General features: G+C 45.7%; 1 protein-coding gene across 2 annotated transcripts in view; it reads right to left on the bottom strand.

Annotated features, from left to right (window-relative positions):
* BRPF3 (bromodomain and PHD finger containing 3) overlaps window positions 1-20,223 on the bottom strand; it is a 589,697-nt gene that overhangs the window by 40,814 nt on the left and 528,660 nt on the right. For both annotated transcript variants that reach the window (XM_086923268.1, XM_086923269.1), the window contains exon 10: window positions 3,653-3,750. In XM_086923268.1, the coding sequence (XP_086779394.1) occupies window positions 3,653-3,750 (98 nt within the window). The remainder of the gene's footprint in view (window positions 1-3,652; window positions 3,751-20,223) is intronic.

The raw sequence follows: 20,223 nt of genomic DNA, 5'->3' as shown, positions 1-20,223 counted from the left end.
ATTCTTTCATTCTTTTGAGATGGTGCATAACAATTAAAGTGGCCCAATTTAACAAGTCTATTCGAAACTGTATGCCCAAGTACGCAAAGGAAGGAGTGGCATTAACCCAATTATTTCGCAAAACTCGTCTTTTTTGTTTTCATTAAAAAATCATCCTGACCCTGCGCATGAAAACCTACAAAATGCAACCTTCCAAAGGATGCTCACACTTACACAATTTAGAATGTTTTATCGCTGGCTCGAAGACGTTTTAAGACTCTCTTGATCCAGGAAACACGAGCCTCATTTGTTATGTGTTTTTGCCTGGTTTAAAACAGTAACCAGAAAATACAGTCCTAATACAGTTTAAAGTCCAGGCGGCTAGTTTACGACCGTCTAACACCAGGACAGAGATATCTTTGCTAGTTTAAATATATGGCAACATTTGTGCAGCTGTGTGACTAAGAAAGGTGAATAAAAGGAGACGCGGCAGTGAAACTAAAAGTACGGCCAGCCGGCCGTGAATAATTAGGGGATGTGGGAGGGAAGCTGGGCTGCCTTTGATGTGGTAATACGAGGCAGGCAGGCAGGCGGCTGGTGGCATTGTGCATGCGCTTTTTAGGGCTTGCGCTTGCGCAATGACCTAAAAAGCACATGCACTGCAGGGAATCGCCAGTAATTAAACTCTGGATAAGCCACTAGAGAGCTTCGCCAGCTATGCGCAAGCGCATCAGCAGGCGAGCCCTAAAAACTGCCTCTGATGAAAGAGCACGTTTGCTCTGAAACGCATAAGGCGGATGGACGGAAATGGCCAGAGTTGTATTTCGGCTTTGTGATAATAAAGGGTTGTTACTCACCGGCTGGAGGAGTGCGCCTCTTAATGCACGAGCATTTTGGAAGATTTACGAACGGCACGTCCAAGCCATTGGAGATCGCACCACCCCAGTGAAAGCAGAATGGGGCCCTTATTTCTGAAAATTTCGGGAATGGAAGGCGCAGCTGGCTCTTCATTTCAAGACAGAACTGCAACTCTGGGGCCCACTGGAGGGTGATAATTGGTCCATGCCATGTTTTAAAAAGCACACAACCACCGAAGGGAAAGAGCAGGATGTGAAATACCACAAGTCCCAGCATGCATGCAAATGAAGTTACCGGATTAACCGGAAAAGGCACACCTGAAGCCTATAAATCAATGAAATGCAAGGAACTGTTGAGAAATCCAGAAACAATGGTGCCTTTTAAAAACTGCCTCTGATGAAAGAGCACGTTTGCTCTGAAACGCGTAAGGCTGATGGACGGAAATGGCTAGAGTTGTATTTCGGCTTTGTGATAATAAAGAGTTGTTACTCACCGGCTGGAGGAGTGCAGGAGTGCGCCTCTTAATGCATGGGCATTTTGGAAGATAGGATTGTGATATATATATATATATATATATATATATATATATATATATATATATATATATATATATATATATATATATTGTATATATGTGAGGTCATAAGCAGTGCATTGCGGGGTGCGAGTTATAGTTAGCTCACTAACTATAATGGCTGGATTTTTCTGGTTTCGTACGAGTGACATCTGAGCCTAACTATAACGTCTCTGTGACCTGTGATTTTTCAGTGAATTTCTAAGGCTTTTTTTTCCCGTTTCCGAACTGTAACGTCCATGTAACCTTTGCTTTTCAGGGAATTTTTTTGGTTTGCAAACTAGTAGTTGCGTTTGCAGGGTACTGGAGCATGGAGCCTGGGCCTCCGACCACCTCTCAGGAGTCCCACTGTGTTGGACTTACCGGAGGTACCAGGAGGGCTTCTTGGCCCTCAAGGTCCCTCAGGAGTAAAGTGGACTTCATCCCCCAACCAGTAGTTCACCATGAGCCGTGTTTGCAGAGTGGTGGAGAAAAGGGAAGGGGCCTCCCACGACCTCTTTGCAATCCCGCTGTGTGGGACTTACAGGAGGGGTAGTTGGCCCCCTAGGACGGCCTTTGGAGCCAACTACCACTCCTGTTACCTCCAGTAAGTCCCAGGGATTGCTGAGAGGTTGTCAGAGGCCACGCCCCCGGTCTTCACCACTCTGCAAACACGCCTCCTGGGGCACTACTAGTAGGGGGATTAAGTTCCCTTGGCTCGTGAGGATCCCCTGGGACAACTATCTCTCCTGCCGCCCTCCTGTAAGACCCTCAAGCTGGATTGCTGCCAAGTTGTCAGAGGCCAAGCCCCCTTTCTCTCACCACACTGCAAACACGCCTCCTGGCGCACTACTGTTTGGGGGATGTAGTCCTACCCAGGAGTAAAATGGAATTCATTCTCCAACAAGAAGCGCACCAGGAGGTGCGTTTGCAGAGTTGTGGAGAAAGGGGGCGTGACATTCATTATTGCATGTGTGTTCTGGGAAGGTGGCGGTCCCCGGGGCAGCCACGAGGCTCCCCCGCATATAAAATGACACTGCCCTGGGGAGGTGGCGGTCCCCGGTGCAGCCACGAGGCTCCCCCGCATTTATTAATGACACTGCCCTGGGGAGGTGGCGGTCCCCGGGGCTTTGAATAGCCTCAGGAGGGGGGCCCAGTACACCCACCTCCTACATTTCCACGATGCCCCCAGGAACTAGACTGGAGGTGGATTTTTTAAACTGATACAAATTTCCAGAAAGAATAGTATCTGTCAAAATACTTAGCTCTCTCTATGCTCTTCTCAGTAAATCAATGATAAACACATTTCAGGCATGGACAGTGCCTAACATGCCTTACCTAGACAGAAGCAAGAAACAAGAATCACTGATACACTATGAGCAGTGTAATTCGTTCATCATGTGGAGTTATTTCTAATAAACAAATCTCCCAAACCTGGTTATTTAAAAGACAGTTAACACCCTAGATATTGTTTGTTAAACAATCTAACTCACCCCCTTGCTTTGGCCAAATACCCTCTTTATGTATTGACTGAGCACATTCCCCTGAATGACCCAAACAAAGTATCCTGGCATCTGCTTGGCACACATCACCCTAAATCACCCAAAACCAGTGCTTAATTTGAGCCAGTGGTTTCCGGTGCTAGGCACCAGCACTTCATTGTTATCCCCAGGTCTTATGACATCTGCCACAATGAGGCGCTGTCTGTTTAATTCAGAGATGAGTAGAACAACAGTTGTTTATTAATCCAATATAAATTCAAAAAACTAATACCTGCCGCCTAAGCCTTTCTTACAGCTTTGGGGTCTGGATTGGTCTGATTTATCACACTTGTAGGAGTGTCATGGTTAGTAGTTGTGTAGGTACTATCATTGTCAGTAGTGGCAATGGGTGGTGTATGCTGCAGTGACCTCCTGACAAGGGCCCTTGCACTTATTTAGTTTTTATACATTAAGCACCACCCAAAACCATTCACCTGTGCTTGCTTATCACCACCCTACATCCATCCAAATCAGTCAGTTTCAGCAAAACACTTTCCCCATTCCTTACAAACTAGGAGCCAATACTACAGGATTTAAGCCAAGCATCCTTTGGCACAACATGCCCCATAAATATTAGTCCAACGCCTTACTATCAATGCAAATCTAATAGCAAGTTCAATGTCTTTTCATTAACAGCAGCTCAGCGGGCTCAACAATCAAAGTCCGGCCATCTCCATTTCGTACCCTCCACCTTATCATTGGTATACGAAATTGGTCTCACCTGTGCAACTGTAATCCACGTCCCCATTAACAGACTCCAGGTATGGGACCCGAGAAAGTGCAGGCTTTCCTTTACTGCGCTTAGGAGGAGACAGACCACTGTAACAAAGTGAAATGAATAGTTACATCATGAATACTTTCTAAAGTGTGCACAACCTCAATTGGCCATTGGTTCCTCTTCCCTTGTAACTTTAACTTACACCAGCCACTCAAAAAAGGCATGTTTGGAAGATTTTTAAGGACATTTGAATACTAGCTACCTTTGAGCAAAGGGAAGAGGTTGAGATTCCTGAACACACTCTTGTCCCAGTTCTGCTTCTTTTTGGTGAGCCCATGCTCTCATCATAGTGGGATTGTAGATAGCAATATAATGGTTGTTGTGGTGGTGCATTTGAGTTTTCTAAAACATTTAGATATTCTGTGCTCTATACAAGCTGATCTATTATTTTTCAATTAATTATTTTATAATCCATAATTGTAAATGCTATTTTGTACCATGGTATTTAAAATATATTGTATGTTTGCATATTGTTTTAAACCAACTATATTTATTATGGCAAAGAAAGAAACATCACTAGTGTCTAAAGCAACTTCGTGTTGCCAGTTGTATTTGCTCGTTTCTGTCCAGTATTGAACTAGGCAGATTCTCAAAACAGGGATTTGATATTGAATTCTCAACTCCTTTTTGACATATTTCATACCAGAAGAAAACCCAGGGGGTTCACACCAAGTGTGTGTCATTCACGTAACCCGTTAAAGATGTTTTTGTTTTGCAAACAGGATATATTCTTCAGTTATTCTATCATATATACACCCAAAACATTTTTTATTTACTTTAAACAAAACTCTAGAAATGTACCCAAAAAACAAAGGTTAAAGTAACATTATAGTTAGGTGCGATAAAAAGATCAACTTGCATGAAAAAAAAAGAAATTGGGGGGGGGGGGGGGGGGGGGGATTCACTGAACAAGCAAAGTTTAAAGTAATGCTATTGGCAGGTGAATTTTTCAATGACAACATTAACGGTTAAAACTAAACAAACACAGAAATTCCCTAGTTATAGTTACCAGCACTAATTATAACTTGCGCCCCCATGTACTTCTTAAGACCTCACACATGACATGTTCTATGACATCATATATGACATATTGCTCTATAAATAACTATGACATTAGAGGTCTGACAGGTCAAGCACAAAATAGCTGAGGAGAATATTAGGAATCATTAGTGCCATCACCGATACAACTCTCTTAGGCTTAGCAATCAACCACATATATATGGGAAACCTTCTGAGTATGGTGTTTAATATGTATACAATTGTCCATAGAAAGACAAGTTCCTAAAAATAAGGAATGCCAGTTCCAAAACAAATGCCCTACTACGGACAGCTTTTATCTGTATCAATCCCCTGCAACTAACCAAACTTACACTGAGAGATAAAGTTGATATCAGTAAGGACCTGGGGGACAGATGTACGACCCTAATTTGCAATCGCAAACGGGTTTGCGACCAGTTTGCGCATGCAAAATCTAATAGGGCCATGCACAATCCCTATTAAGTGAGTCGCAATTTTTTTCCGACTCGCTAAATAGGAATTGCGAGTCGCTTTTAGGAAGGGGCGTTCCAAGGGCGTTGCTTCCTAATAGCGAGTCAGAGGCCTATGTAAGAATGTTTTTTGACCGCAATTGCAGTCGCAAAACACTCGCAATTTACCACCCTCTTCAAGAGGGTGGTAAAGCAGTCGCAAATGGGAAGGGGTTCCCAGGGGACCCCTTTCCCTATGTGAATGAAGGGGAAAATATTTTTTTAGAGGCAAGCAGTGGTCCCAGGAACCCCTACAAGCCCTTAAAAATTAAACAAAAGCATTTAATTATTCAATGCATCCGGTTTTCCTTTGCAGGTAGTGGTCCCAGGGACGACTACACGAACTTAAAAAATGAAACGAAAATGTTTCATTTTTCTTTTTTAAATGCATTGGCGTCTTCCTTTAAGGAAAACGGGCTGTATTTAAAACCAAGCATTTACAATGCAATGGTCTCGCCTTCGCAAAAGTTAGAGCTATTGGCACTGTAAATGACAACATTCTTATTTAAGTGTTGGTTTTGAAAACAGATAACAAAATGGCATTGTCATTTACAATGCCAATAGCTTAATCTCTCGCAAATGCGACACCTATTGCATTTGTACCTACACACACACACACACAGAACCCCACACACAGAGTCACAAACACACACAGAGCCCCCCTCACACACAGAGCCCCCCACACACACACACAGACCCACACCCACACACACACACACAGAGCCACACACACACACAGAGCTACACACACACACAGAGAGCTACACACAACCAGGGGGCAAAGGCAAGAAAAGCGAGCACAACCAGGCAACAGGCGCAAGAAAAAAACTAGTACAACCAGAAAATGCGAGACCTATTGCATTTGCACCCACACACACACACACAGAGCCCCCCACACACACACAGAGCTACACACACACACAGAGAGCTACACACAACCAGGGGGCAAAGGCAAGAAAAGCGAGCACAACCAGGCAACAGGCGCAAGAAAAAAACTAGTACAACCAGAAAATGCGAGACCTATTGCATTTGCACCCACACACACACACACAGAGCCCCCCACACACACACAGAGCCACACACACACACACACACACACACACACACACACACACACACACACACACACACACACACACACAGCTACACACACACACACAGAGCAACACACAACCAGGGGGCAGAGGCAGGAAAAGCGAGCACAACCAGGGAACAGGCGCAAGAAAAAAACGAGTACAACCAGAAAATGCGAGACCTATTGCATTTGCACCCACACAGAGCCACACACACACACAGAGCCACACACACACAGAACCACACACACACAGAGCCACACACACACACAGAGCCACACACACACACAGAGCCACACACACACAGAGCCACACACACACAGAGCCACACATACATACACAGAGCCACACATACACACAGAGTTACTAGTTTCAATTACGAAACATAAATTACTGGCACTATCAGAAAAGTTTCACCCTTGCAGGGGCGTAGCATCCATCGGTGCAGGTGGTGCAGTGGCACCGGGAGACAGAGGCCTGAAGGTTAGCGGCCTCTTGGTGCACCCAGGCTCACCAGTTATACCCAGTTTTACAGGCTGGACTTGTTGCAAGAGCTGCATGCGTTTTGTAAGCTCCCATATCATTGGCTACAAAGAGGTGCACAGAGGCTGGGAATTTACCGGAAGATAATCTGCTAAGACTCTCAGAGCGCTAGTGGCGCAGCCTGGAAGCAGTTCTTCGGAGCAGCCCTATATTTAAACTTCCTCCTTGATTCATTCATTCAATCACTCTCGATATGCTGGAGCATTTCATGTGTAAAGGGCGGCTTCAAAGCGCTTTCGTCATGGAAGCTCACTAGTCAAGATCTAGTGCACCACAACCCCACCCTCAACTGTTAGCCGTCCCCTAGTGCACTGAAAGGCCCCATGAATCTCAATAATGCCATGCAGTGCGCATCGTCCGCGTGCAGGGAGTAGGCCACTGTACATCAGCGCTGAGAAGCAGAGTCAATGTGCCTTGCTCTCAACAGGTAATGTACTAGAAGCGTCACCTGCAATCAACCCCAACTGGAACGTCGCTGTATGCGTCTTCTCAGCACAGTGAAGTGTCACAACCTAACACTGTGCATGCAGACACCGTAGTGTAGTGCAATGCTGCTAGGCACCTCCAGTGCACCTCGAACATGACATGCAGCATACTACCTCACAGAAAAGGGAACAAACACAATTTAACTCCATTCATGCAGACACTGAGTGTAGTGGAAGGCTCCTATGCGCCTCCAGTGCACCACATCCAGGCATACAAACACCGTGATTGTAGTGGAATGCTGCTAGGCGCAACCAATGCACCTCAGCCAGGCATGCAGACACAGGGAGTGTAGACTCATTTAAATGCCTCTACATTAATTATTCTCTTCAGACAGCACACGTGGAACAGCGAGTTCCACTCAAAGATGAAAGCTGCCCGATGCAAATGAATGCATAATAATGCTGCTCTACGGGAGGCAGCGCCCACATTCCTGGGGTGGACCGGGGTAAACAGGTTCTTCCCAGGCAGCCCCGTTCTCCACCTCCACTTCCTTTTATGGGGAAAGTCGGTTTCAGTTGAAAAAATTATTGTGAGAGATCTGTGGCTGCTGGGAGCACAGGGGTGTGAGAAACTGTAATCTCAAGGTGAGGCGCCCTCTACACGTTGACTCACAAGCACTTCCACACCCATCACACAGATACACTGAAGCACTTCATTTTAATGAGACTGGGGCGCGCGCTGCAATCTCTGCTACGCGTAGTTCATGTGAAGGCAAGTGCATGCGGGCTTCCGTAGTTTTGTGTATGCAGCTCTAGCTTTAACTAAAGCAAGGAATCCCGGAGCATACACAGACCAAAAAGGGGCGTGGCCTGACAAACACACACACAGCGTGCTCTCCCTCAACAATATACCTCTTACAGCACAAGTTACCCGCATTACATGGAAAGGGAATGCTGCATACAGTAGACAGGGCCGCAGCTCTCACCCAAAACCTCTGTAATATATGTTATACCAAAAACAGAGCACTGCTAGAACATTTAATGATCAATTTTCAGTGATGCGTGTGCTGGTTGAGACAGACATTTTCAAAACCGCCCCCACCCCTTCAAGAGCAAGTGGTGTCTGTTCGGCTTCCGTAGCCGCTCAGAGTCAAAGGTTAAGGAGCAGGTTCTTGGCGCTTCAGTGAGCTGCAGTAGTATCTCTTCCCTTACATTCCAAGGAGCGAGGAAATACTTAAAGCACTGGAGCGGGGCAGGTAGGCGTCCGAGACCCCAGCAGAGCCCCCTGAGTGACTGGAAAGCTCCCGCATGGACGTACTGAGCCCCAGTGCTGGGGCCCTCGGTCTGGTGCGGCTGTCAGGGCCGTGGGCCTCTCCTTAACCATCACGCACCCAGCACGGGCTCGGCAGAGCACAGGCCGCTACGGAGGCGTCACGCTCCGCTTAGCACCGCGCAGTTAACAGCCTGCAGCGCCCGAGCTCTGTTAATGCTCACCGCGGCGCGGGCCGTGCTCGGCGAAGGCCGCCGCCATCAGGACAGCGTGTTCTCTCGCCAGTGCGCAGTGATTCACTTCCAGCCTGTAGTCGCCCGTCTGTAGCCTCTGTCACCACCTCTCTTGTACATCTCGTCTCCCTCCCTCTCTGCAAGGACTCACCCTTCATTCTATCTATACATTGTCTCCTTCCCTCATTCTATCAATAGGTAGAAGGTCAAGGTAGAAAATGTTAACATAGCCAGCCTGGCCCCGAGGGACAGACACTCAGAGAGCCCAAGAACAGCACAAGGAGGGGGGGGGGGGGGGGGGGGGTAGGACCACCATGTTTCTCCGAGGCTAAGCCGAAATGCCTTGGAGAAACGCAGCGTCATTTTGTGATTGGGGGGCGTGGTTTTCGTTCTGTCCTTTTCCCATTGGCTGGAAGGTAAAATTCCAGCCAATGGGAAGAGGAGTGAAAGAACCTAAAAAACACCCCCCGAATCCGGGCTCGAACGGAGTGACGCCCCTCTCCTCCAATGGCTGGCCTCCGTTTAGGAATCCAGCCAATGTAGAAGAGGGGCGGGTTCAAGCCCCCATACTGAAAAACAAAATTTCTCGCCAGCGAGACTGCGCAAGCGCAGCCTACGCAGGCCAAGACCTAATAAACACTGCTTTATTTAAAAGCAGTCCCAGTCATGCAGGCCTTCTGGGCCCTGCAGGCCACCATACCTGGGAGGGCCAACCATTCCCAATGGGGTCACAAATTGCGAGTACCTCACGAATATTGATGAGGAATGCAATTTGCGACCACATTGGGAATTGCAAACAGTGTCTCTGACACTGTTGTACATGGCAATTAACGACTCGCAAATTGAGACTTGCAATTGAGCGCAATTTGCGGTCGTACATCTGGTCCCGGGTACTGTAAACTGTGTTTACTCTATGGAGAGTATATTCTATACCACACTGATTGCAAATCAGTGAAACTCTCATGAGAAATACACCACTGAGTATTAAAAAGAATCTATTGAGAACAGTGTACACTCAATGCAACAGTTGTCAAAAAGATACTATTTACAACAAAAAAAACATGATTTGTAAGGTGCTAAAGATCATACCACCTGCAGCCTGTATACTGTGGTGAAAACAGACCATCTTCTGAAGCAAGACAAGCCCATGTACATAGGTTAGTACTTGGTGCTCACAGCCTTCTATTTTAAGTAGAAAGTGCCATGCTGACACAATTCTCTCTAATAACTCCGGGCTGCTAATAGAAGTTAATATCTACTACACAGAATCTTTCTCCTGTTGGAAACTTTTTCTGCAGAACTAAAAAACTTGTGTGGAAGATAATAAATGTAAGTCAACTGTCACCTTGCACAGAGTTCTCTAGAGTACAAAGATTTATAAAGTGGTCAATTCTACTCACCTATGGTGCATTGGAGCACACTTGTTTTATAAACACGTACACCGATTAGCTGGACTCAAGCTGTACAAAATTAGGCAGAGAAGTAATATGTTACTTACCTGCCACTATGTAAACTATAAAACATATTAACACACTCATTGAATGATGTCATGAGTCATGCCATAGAGCATATCAAGAGTGATATATGTGAGGTCATAAGCAGTACATGGTGGGGCCGTAAATTAAAGTTAGTAGGTTTTTGTTCAGTGCAGCACCATTTTGTTACTCAATTTATACTGATTGATAGACTATGTGCTTTCTCCTTACAGCTGTATCTCACTTACCACATTCAAAATTACTGGTGAGTATAGGGACATGATGAGATTCACAAAATTCTGCCTATTGTGTGGTTCTGGAGTGCTCTTCGCACCTTTTCTACACCTATTCGAATTCTAATTACTGGTTGGCAGAAGTGGGAGAGCAAATACAAATTTAGCTTTCAATAACTTGAAGCAAGGAAAAGGTAACGTTCCAGAAATTAGCTTTCCTTAATATGAATTTTAAATCGGACTTCACCATTGAATTGAATCTATTAACCATTAAAATTATTTTTAATTATGTTTCTAGCTAGTCCCATTCCAGAGATACAGTATTAGGATTTTATTGTGTAACCATGTTTTCTACACAGGACAGCTAAGCCTGGCACAGTGAAAAATAGCTTTTGGGTGCTAGTTACTGTAAGGAAGGATATGTCAATATTACATTTTTATATGTCCTACTTCTAAATACTATACTGGCAGAGCATAGGCACATTTCGCTGGTTAACAGGGTTTAAGTGCACAAAGGTCTAACATCAGCAAAAATAAAAGGTCTAGCAAAAGGTGAAAAATCTAGGGTACCACTTAGAAAAGGCATATTTCATATATATGGGCCCTCCCTCCTTGTTGAGCATGCCTGTCATATTGTCCATTTTAACAAGTTCATTTTATCCAGCAAGAAGTTGGTCTTTAAGCAGGATTAAAGGATTTGAGCACCAGATGGACTGTTCTCAACTTCAGCAAGCTGATAAGGTCTCTGTGGGACCATGTGCTTCAAACTCATGAGTAGGGCCAATGAAAATATGCGGCAGGGAGGACCAAATTATGCAACACGGTTTACTAAATTATGTGGCTAGAAAAGGCAAATTATGTGGCGTAATGCGGCACATTTTGTGATCATGTTAATTAATTTGTCATTTTTATACATGGTAACACTGTCTGGGCAAAGATTTTACCTTGTTAGTACCAGTTTAACATACAAATACAGCAATATACAATTGGAAAATGACCTTTGCGAATGGCTATCCAGTCTACGGGGATACAATTTTGGTAACTTTCGATCCATCTGAACATGAAACTTTTTTTTTATTACAACCAGCATATTATACAGCAGATGATGGAATATGTAGCAAACATGGCAAATCCAAAGTTATGTGGAAAACAGCGCAGCCGCAGAATCACATACTTCCAGTGGCCTTTGCATATGAGCGCCCTCCCAATTAAAGAGGTGTCCCTTTTGATTATCAGAGTCGGAATGTCTTGATTAAATGGAATTTCTTCGAGCAGATTTTTCAACATGCACCACTATGGAAGTGATTGAATTACCACTGGAGTAAGAGTAAGGATAATGTTACTTACCCAGTAAGCATCTCTTCTTGGCATGTAGTGCTGTAAATTCAAATGCTTTGCATACTCCTGCCATCTAGTGTTGGGTCCAGATGTTTGCAAGTTGTTTTTCTTCGAAAAAAGTATTTCCTAGTCATGAGGTAAGGTGACTCCTCCTTTCGGTGATAGTGTGCATGGTCATCGACTCCATTGTTAGATTGTTTCCCGCAAGAAAGTGAGAGTGGAGTAAGTAAGTGTAGTACAGAGTTGTCAATGGTATGAATGTAGTTAATGTGCTAACACAACTACACAATAGTGTTTAGTAAATGTGTGTGGAGTAGACCCTGTAGCTGCTTTACATATGTCAGCAACAGGAATTTTACCTAAAAAAATTCCACAGAAGCCCCTATTTTGCGAGTGAAATGCGCTTTAGGGGGTATGGCTAAAGTCCTTTTAGCTTTAGCGTAGCATCTTTGAATGCATTTAACAATCTATCTTGCAATACCAGATTCAGAAATGGGATTGCCTTTGTGAGGTGGAGCAAATGCAACAAACAGTTGTTTTGTTTTGCGTAAGCCTTTTGTCCTATCTATGTAGTACAATAAAGCTCTTTTTACGTCCAGCATTTGCAGAGCGCGTTCTCCAACAGAATCAGGTTGAGGAAAAAACATGGGTAACTCAACCGATTGGCTTATATGAAAAGCAGAAACAACTTTGGGGAGAAATTTCGGGTTGGGGCAGAGAACTACCCTGTCTTTGTGTACCTGAAAGAAGGCTTCTTCCAATATTAATGCCTGTAGCTCACCAACTCTCCTAAATGAGGTGATTGCAATGAGGAAAGCAACTTTCCATGAGATAAACTGCAACGGGCATTTGTGCAATTGTTCGAAAGGTGGACCCATGAGCCTTCTAAGAACAATGTTGAGATTCCATACTGGGGCAGGAGGAATCCTTGGTGGTATTACCCTTTTCAAGCGTTTCATGAAGGCTTTGATCACTGGAACTCTGAATAGTGATAAATGTTGCCTGTTCTGCAAATACGCAGCAACTGCTGCAAGGTGCAAACAAATTGATGTATAAGCTAGTCCAGTTTGCTGTAAGTGTAACCGGTAACAAATAATGTTTTGTTCAGAAGTATCTAGCAGGTTTATTTTGTTATTGCAGTAGACATCAAACCTTTCCCGTTAGCTGCGTAGCAAGCACCAGGGGTAGGCTTTCTCGCTTCTTTTATAATATTCATACAGTTTGGTGGTAGATTTAAATAACCAAAATCTATGACTTCAGGCGCCAGATTGCTAAATTCTTTTCCTTGGGATTTGGATATCTGATTTCTACATGGGTCTGTGTGAAGAGGCTGGAGGCGAGGGTCAGCTTTTGATGAGGAACCAGATAGCTCCAACAGGGTAGTGTACCATGGAGCACCCACCCGCCAGCTCCGATCCGCCAGCCTCGCCCTCGCCTCCGTCCCACGAATCCGCAAATCCACCGTCGGAGGTAGATCCTTCTCCTACCTGGCAGCCAAGACATGGAACTCACTCCCTACTCACCTACGGCTGACCCTGGACCATCTCTCCTAAAGGAAACAACTCAAGACCTGGCTGTTCGAGCAGTAGCGACCCCCCCCCCTCAGCGCCTTGAGGCCCTAACGGGTGAGTAGCGCGCTATACAAATTCTGCTGATTGATTGATTGACAGGTCCATGTGGGACCTACTAGAATTAGTGTGAGGGATGTTTGTCTGAGAGTACGAACCAAATATGGAATGAGAGAGAAAGGAAAGGTGGCAAAGTGTAGGCAAATATCCCTGACCAGTTCAAACATAGGGCATTGCCCTTTGAGAGTGGTGTGGGAACCTGGAGCCGAAGTTTGGGCATTTTGCGTTTTCAGCTGTGGCAAACAAGTCTATTTGTGGGAATCCCCATTATTGAAAATATGGAAGGAGAACTTGGAAATGCATTTTCAACTCCTGAATTTGGTGTCTGTCTGCTGAGGAGGTTGGCAATCTGATTGTTCACCCCTGGAAGTTGTTCTGCCAGAAGATAAATCCTGTTATGGCTTTCCCAATTCCAAATGACTTGAGAGAGGCATGGCAGTTTGAGAGTGTGTGTCCCCCCCCCCGGTTTTTGTATATAGTACATTGCTGTCATGTTGTCAGTTCGGACTAGGACAACTTTGCGTATCAGGTGTGTTTGAAAAGCTTTGAGCGCTAGAAAGAATGCTAGAATCTCTATATAGTTGATGTGGAGGCTTTTGTGCTTGTTGCACAGGCCTTGCCTTGTATTGTAATCTTGGAGATGGGCACTCCAAACTGTTAGAGATGCGTCTGCTGTGAGCACGGTTTGTGGAAAAGGGTCGATGAAAGCCCGTACTTTTGATACATTTTGTGGGTTCCACCACTGCAAGAGCGAGGGGTACGGCGGTCTAATAACACTAGATCGGTTATTTGACCCTGTAAATGATTCCACTGGCGTGCCAAACACTCTTGTAGGGGATACATGTGAAGTCTTGCATGGGGTACAATAGCGGTGCAAGATGCCATCATTCCCAGCAGTAGCATAAACACTCTGGCTGGTAAGGCTAGGTTGGATTCAAACTGTAGTATTATAGACTGAATGTTGTGAATTCTGGCTACATTAGGAGAGGCTAGAGCTTTGACTGCGTTTATAGTGGCTCCTAGTAAGATTGCATCTGTTTGTTTTTTTTTTAAACAAATTTTTATTAGTTTGTGCATAGAAAACCGTTGAGAACCACAGTACAAAGGCCACCATTTCACAGATGGCGCATGCTGCCACAGGATAGGAAGCAAATATCAAATAATTATCCCTCCCCCAAAGAACCCAAACACCCCCTCCCTCCTCCTCCCCCCCGTCAGTGTGCCTCACTTAAGTAGGTCACAGGGACACCAACCGACTATCCAGATGCATAGTCAGTTAAACATAGAGAAAACAGATGCGGAATCAAATTAAAACGTCTTCGTGAAGACAGACAGGGCCCTACGACCACAGCCGAATCCACTAACATCACCAGCCCTGAATCGCGGCCGAGTTTCCCTCCTGTTCACCCACACACCTCATCTTCACTCAGTGCATTCTCTATCTGTCTGGTACTGGCGTTTGGTCCCCCTGAGTAGACTCAGCGTTCTCCTCTCTATCCTCCTCCTCGGTATCTGCAGACGGGGTTTGCAGTTCGGCCACCAGCGCCTCCCACGCTCTCGCTGTTTCTAGGGCCTTGTCATAGGCGGAGCGTCTCCTCGCTACTCGCCCAAGTCAAGAAATTTGCGCGCCATCTCGGATAGCTAGGGCCCGTTCTAGATTTCCAATGCATGGTGAGTTCCCTTTTTGCCATTATCAGCCCCAAGTCATATAATTTACTAGTGACTTTAGTGTTGGGGGTATGCGGAAACCAGAGCAACAGACAAGTCGCTATCTCAGCCTCTAATGTCCGCCCTGTCACGTGGTTCAGGCACATCACCACCTCTTCCCAGTAGGATCCCAACCCTGTGCAGGATCAGAACATGTGCAGGAAATCAGCACTGTCTGCATTACATCTCGGGCATGTTGAGTGGGAAACACCAAAGTACCGCAGAATCTTGGGCGGGGTCAAATACGCCCTATGTAGCGTAAAAAACTGTACCAGCTGGAACCGGGCATTACGCGTACCCTTCCATGCCCGCCGCAACAAGTGGGGCCACGCCGTCTCCGGTATGGCTCTGCCAATGTCTGCCTCCCATTTACCTTTCAGGGTATCTAGGGACGGAAGCTGTTCGTGCGATAGGCGTTGATAGAGTAACAGCTTTAAACGTACCCGCCGCCATGGTAACATACTGACAACCCAGCGAAGTCTGAGGTTCCTGCAGCGCAGGCTTCTAGCGGCGCTGCAACCCCACCACCAATGCAGCGTGCAATAAATAGTCTCCCCGTGGTAACTCAAACACGTCTTGTAATTCTTGAAAGGACAACAATGTGCCATCTCTATACAGATCTCCCACCATGTGGAGGCCGAGCTTCTCCCAAACCTCCAGTGCGGACCAGTTACCCCTGTGGGGAAGGGCCGTACACATGCCCAACGGTATCTCCGGGGCATACGGGCAGGAGCAATCTACTCGTTTCTGACTCCGATTCCAGCACAAATGGACAGTGCGTTCTTCAAAAGTGAGCTGGGTAAGGTCGACCTTCTGTTGAAGGACTATGAAAGATAAGACGTGCCGAGGAATCACTCTGCCACAGTGTCCCTCCGGTCCCCGGAACTCCTGAGCCACCGCCAGCGTAAGCCACTGAAGCTGTGCTCCCAAATAATACCATTTGAAGTCAGGCACCGCCAATCCCCTTTCAGCCCTTGGTCGCATTAGAGTGGTCAGCGCAACTCGTCGCCTACCCGAGCCCCAAAGAAAACCCGCGGTCAGAGCCCTGAGCGTCCGGAAGACCGAGGTCGGAATCCATACAGGCAATGTGCAGAAGAAGTAAAGCAAGCGCGGCAGCGCCACCATCTTTAAAGTGCCACCCGGCCAGCAACCGATAGAGGGAGGGTGCTCCAAAATTCCATGCTACCCCTAAGGCCCCTTATCGCCTTGTGGACGTTACCTTCCAAGAGATCAGACTGTGTGTGATAAATACGGGTGCCCAAATAAGACAGGCAGCAGGTAGTAAGATTGCATCTGTTAAGGATGCAGGTGAGATTTTTGAGCATTGACTATAAAACCCAGTTAAAGGAGTAGGTCTATTATCATTTGAGTATGTCGCAGACAGTTTTGGCAAGTGCTCGCTTTGATGAGCCAGTCATCTAAGTAAGGGAAGATGTGAACATGTTGCCTCCTGAGATGAGCTGTGACTACTGCCAGACATTTGGTAAATACCCTGGGTGCTGTAGTCACTACAAAGGGAAGTACTTTGAATTGATAATGCTTGCCTGCTTTCAAATCAGAGGTATTTGCGATGAGCTGGGTGAATTGGAACATGAAAATATGTGTCTTAAGTCTAGAGTAGACATAAAATCTGCTTTTTGTAAAAGTGAAAGTATGTGTTGAAGGCTCATCATGTAAAAGTGTTCCGACAGTATATATCGGTTTAATTCTCTGAGATCCAGAATAGGTCTAAGGGAACAGTCATTTTTGGGAATCCGAAAATACAGAGAATAAACCCCTGAACCTTGGTATTGTACTTGAACGGGTTCTATAGCTCATTTTAGTAAGAGAGATTGCACTTCCTGTTCAAGCAATTGCACATGTTGTGGAGACAATTTGTGAAAGCGAGTTGGAATGTTTGGAGGATTTTTGGTAAGCTCCAGGCAATAACCATGTTGGATCATTCCAATCACCCATTTGTTGGTTGTTATAGATTGCCAAATGGGGAGAAATTGTTGAAGTCTTCCCCCGACAGGTGTGGTATGGTCGGGGGGTAGCATGGGTAAGTCACTGCCTATTAGGGGAAGGGGTGTTTCAGGGTGTGTTACCCTTACCCCTACCTTTAGAGATGTCCCCTCTATAACCTCCTTGAAAAAAGCCTCTTGGAAGTGAGAACTGATTATTACCCTTGTAGGTGGAGGTATTTTGGCCTGAGGATGTGGTTTTGGACCCCACTCTATAAAAGTAGCAACAGAAGGTTCCTCTGTTTGAAGGGGACTGAAGGGCTCCCATGGATTTGGCCACTTCAGTGTCGTTTTTCATTTTTTATAGTGCCCGATCGACCTCAGGGCCAAAAAGATTGTTGTTATCAAATGGCGTGTTTAGAATGAATTGTTGGAACTCGGGTTTAAACCCGGAGATCCTTAACCACGCATGTCTCCTAAGCAAAATGCTAGTGTTGATTTCTCTAGCGGAAGTATCAGCAGCATTTAGAGCACACCTTATGGAAGAATTGGAAATTAGTTTTCCCTTATTTACCCAATTGGGTGCCCTTGTTTTATGCTCATCTGGGAGATATTGGAGCAATTGCTCCATTTCATCCTAGTGTGCTCTGGCATACCTGGCTAAAAGTCCCTGCGTATTTGCAATGCACTAGTGATTGGCAGCCTGAGCAGCTATGCGCTTGTCAGAAGCGTCTAATAACTTGGGACTCTTTATCTTGTGGAGGAGCGTCCTCTGATATTTGAGAATTAGCTCGCTTACGAGCATTAGACACTACTAGGGAATCTAATGGCAACTGGCCTTTGATAGATACTAGATCTGTTGGAGAGGCTTTTTACTTTTTGTCAACTCTAGGAGCCAACATGCGTGCACGAAGAGGGTCTTTAACCCCTTCGCTGCTCATGAAGAGCTCAGCTCGTCATGAGGCACGGTTGAGCTGTGCTTATGACGAGCTGAGCTCGTCAAGAATAAAGGTAACTCTGTGATTCCAGCACCGGGGGGGGGGGGGGGGGGGGGGGGGGGGGGGGGGGGGGGAAACCTCTAGCAGCCAAGGTGTTAAAAATGTTGTCAGCGTGCCTCATCATCCCCTTAAGCATAGGAAATGTTTGTGACGACCTATATGTGGATCCTAAAGTCTCGAACAGAAAATCCTCTTCTAATGATTTTTTGTGCAAGGCCACCCCTCGATAGGAAACATTGTCATCTGGAGCAGATGGCTTGGAAGGGTAAAGATCTGGGTCATTATCTGCTGGAGGATCAATTGTGTAATCTGTCCATTGATCCAATGGTAAATGTGTACCCCCATCATCAATATCATCATGGTGAGAATGTGGAGAATCCGGAGGTGTGATTTCCAAAGGATTTGAGGGTGGGGATTGGGTGGTGGAGGGGACGGCATTTTTAAAGTAATCTGCTAATGAATGTTTTCAACAGGAAGCTTGTGTTTCTGAGGTAGTTTAGTATGAATTCGGCCTGTTTCAGGGTTAATATACAGTCTCTTTTGTTTAGGATCATTTTTCGGTGGAACAATATCTAGATCAGGATTCTAAGGGGCATCCCTTGTTTTCGGCGCTGGCGTTTTCGGTGCCAGCATAGGCTGGCCTTTCGGTTTCAGAGATTTCAGCTCTGAAGACTGTTTTGTTTTAGGCAAGGGCTTCGGCTCCAAGCCGGATTTGTGTTTAGAGCCGGAAGGCTTTGGTTCCGAGGAGGATTTTTGGTGACTCTGTACAGAGCTGGAAAGCTTGACTGGGTGTTTCTGGAGGCGGGGCATCGGAAAGGTCATCTTGGTGCCGATCTTGGCCAGAAGACAAAGGTGGTGACGAAGCCTTATGTTTTTTGTGGGTTAGTTGGTGGGGCAAGGGGTCTTCCGTACTCAGGTCACCTTGTCCCTGTGACAGTTCTTCAGCATCGAGGTCTATCTCTAGCTCAGACTCAGAGTCTTGCACGGAAAAGGCTTCTTCCTCCTCTGTCACTGATGCACCAACATCTTCCTGACCAGATTCTTCACGGACGATGTCCGGCGTCTCTTCGATGATTTGACGCTGAATCTCCCGACATCGAGTCTGACGCTCACGAAGAGTTTTCTTCGATCAAAGCGATCTGCAAGCGTAGCAGGTTTCTTCTGTCCGGAGACGAGCACAAGACGGGAGTCACTGACAGATATCTTGTGTGGTATTGAGGGCAGAATTTAAACTGTGTCCGTTGAATCGACGGAGAGCTGACATAGGCCCAAAGGTCATCCATGAAGCTTTCCGATAGAAAAGTACATTCCGAAACGATACGCGGAGAGGTGGGAAACGCATACGAAAACAATATCATTGAGTGTAAAGGGGACTGCACATCGAGGTGAACCGAAGCGCCACAATACATGCCCGAACCCAATGGGAGTTAAAAACCAATCTAACAATGGAGTCACCTTATCTTGTGACTAGGAAAGACTTCTTCGGAAAAAACACAACTTGCAAACATCCGGACCCAACACTAAATGGCAGGAGTATGCAAAGCATGTGTATCCACAGCACACATGCCTCGAAAATTAAATTCCCAACTGTCTGGATTACTGGCATTTCCAATTGTCCTGACACTGCTGGAATGGCTTCAACTGAACATGAGAGAGACGTACTAGAAAAATGCTGGATCTGATGAGCCATTACTTGGGATGTCTTCAGATTTCAACACTCCAGACAGATAGAGAAGTCTCTCCTCCAAAGGTTTTTCACCTCAGTATCCAGAACTGCTACTAGGTAGTGAATGGATGGACTGGCTTCAAATGTACATGGGTAATTGACTCACATCCCCAACTGTTTAGAATGTCTAGAGTTGTTTGGAAATGAGACAACACTTCTTGGGATTTTGAAACTTTTATCACCCAGTGGTTTTAGTATGGGTAGCTAAAAATCTTTGTCTTCTCAGGTGGACAGCTACTACTGCCATAGATTTTGAGAATGAGATTGGGACAAAGTTGACTCCGAATCAAACAACCACATATAGGTAGTGATGATTTTGACGAAAAAACGTCAGGAACATTAGATGTTTCTATATCACAGTAATGCGAAAGTAAGACTCTTGAAAGTGTATAGCCC

Source organism: Lissotriton vulgaris, chromosome 5, assembly GCF_964263255.1.
Source record: "Lissotriton vulgaris chromosome 5, aLisVul1.2, whole genome shotgun sequence".
NCBI classification, from domain to species: Eukaryota; Metazoa; Chordata; class Amphibia; order Caudata; family Salamandridae; genus Lissotriton; species Lissotriton vulgaris.
The sequence above is the reverse complement of the archived record's forward strand: the minus strand, read 5'-3'. Positions and strand labels throughout refer to the sequence as shown.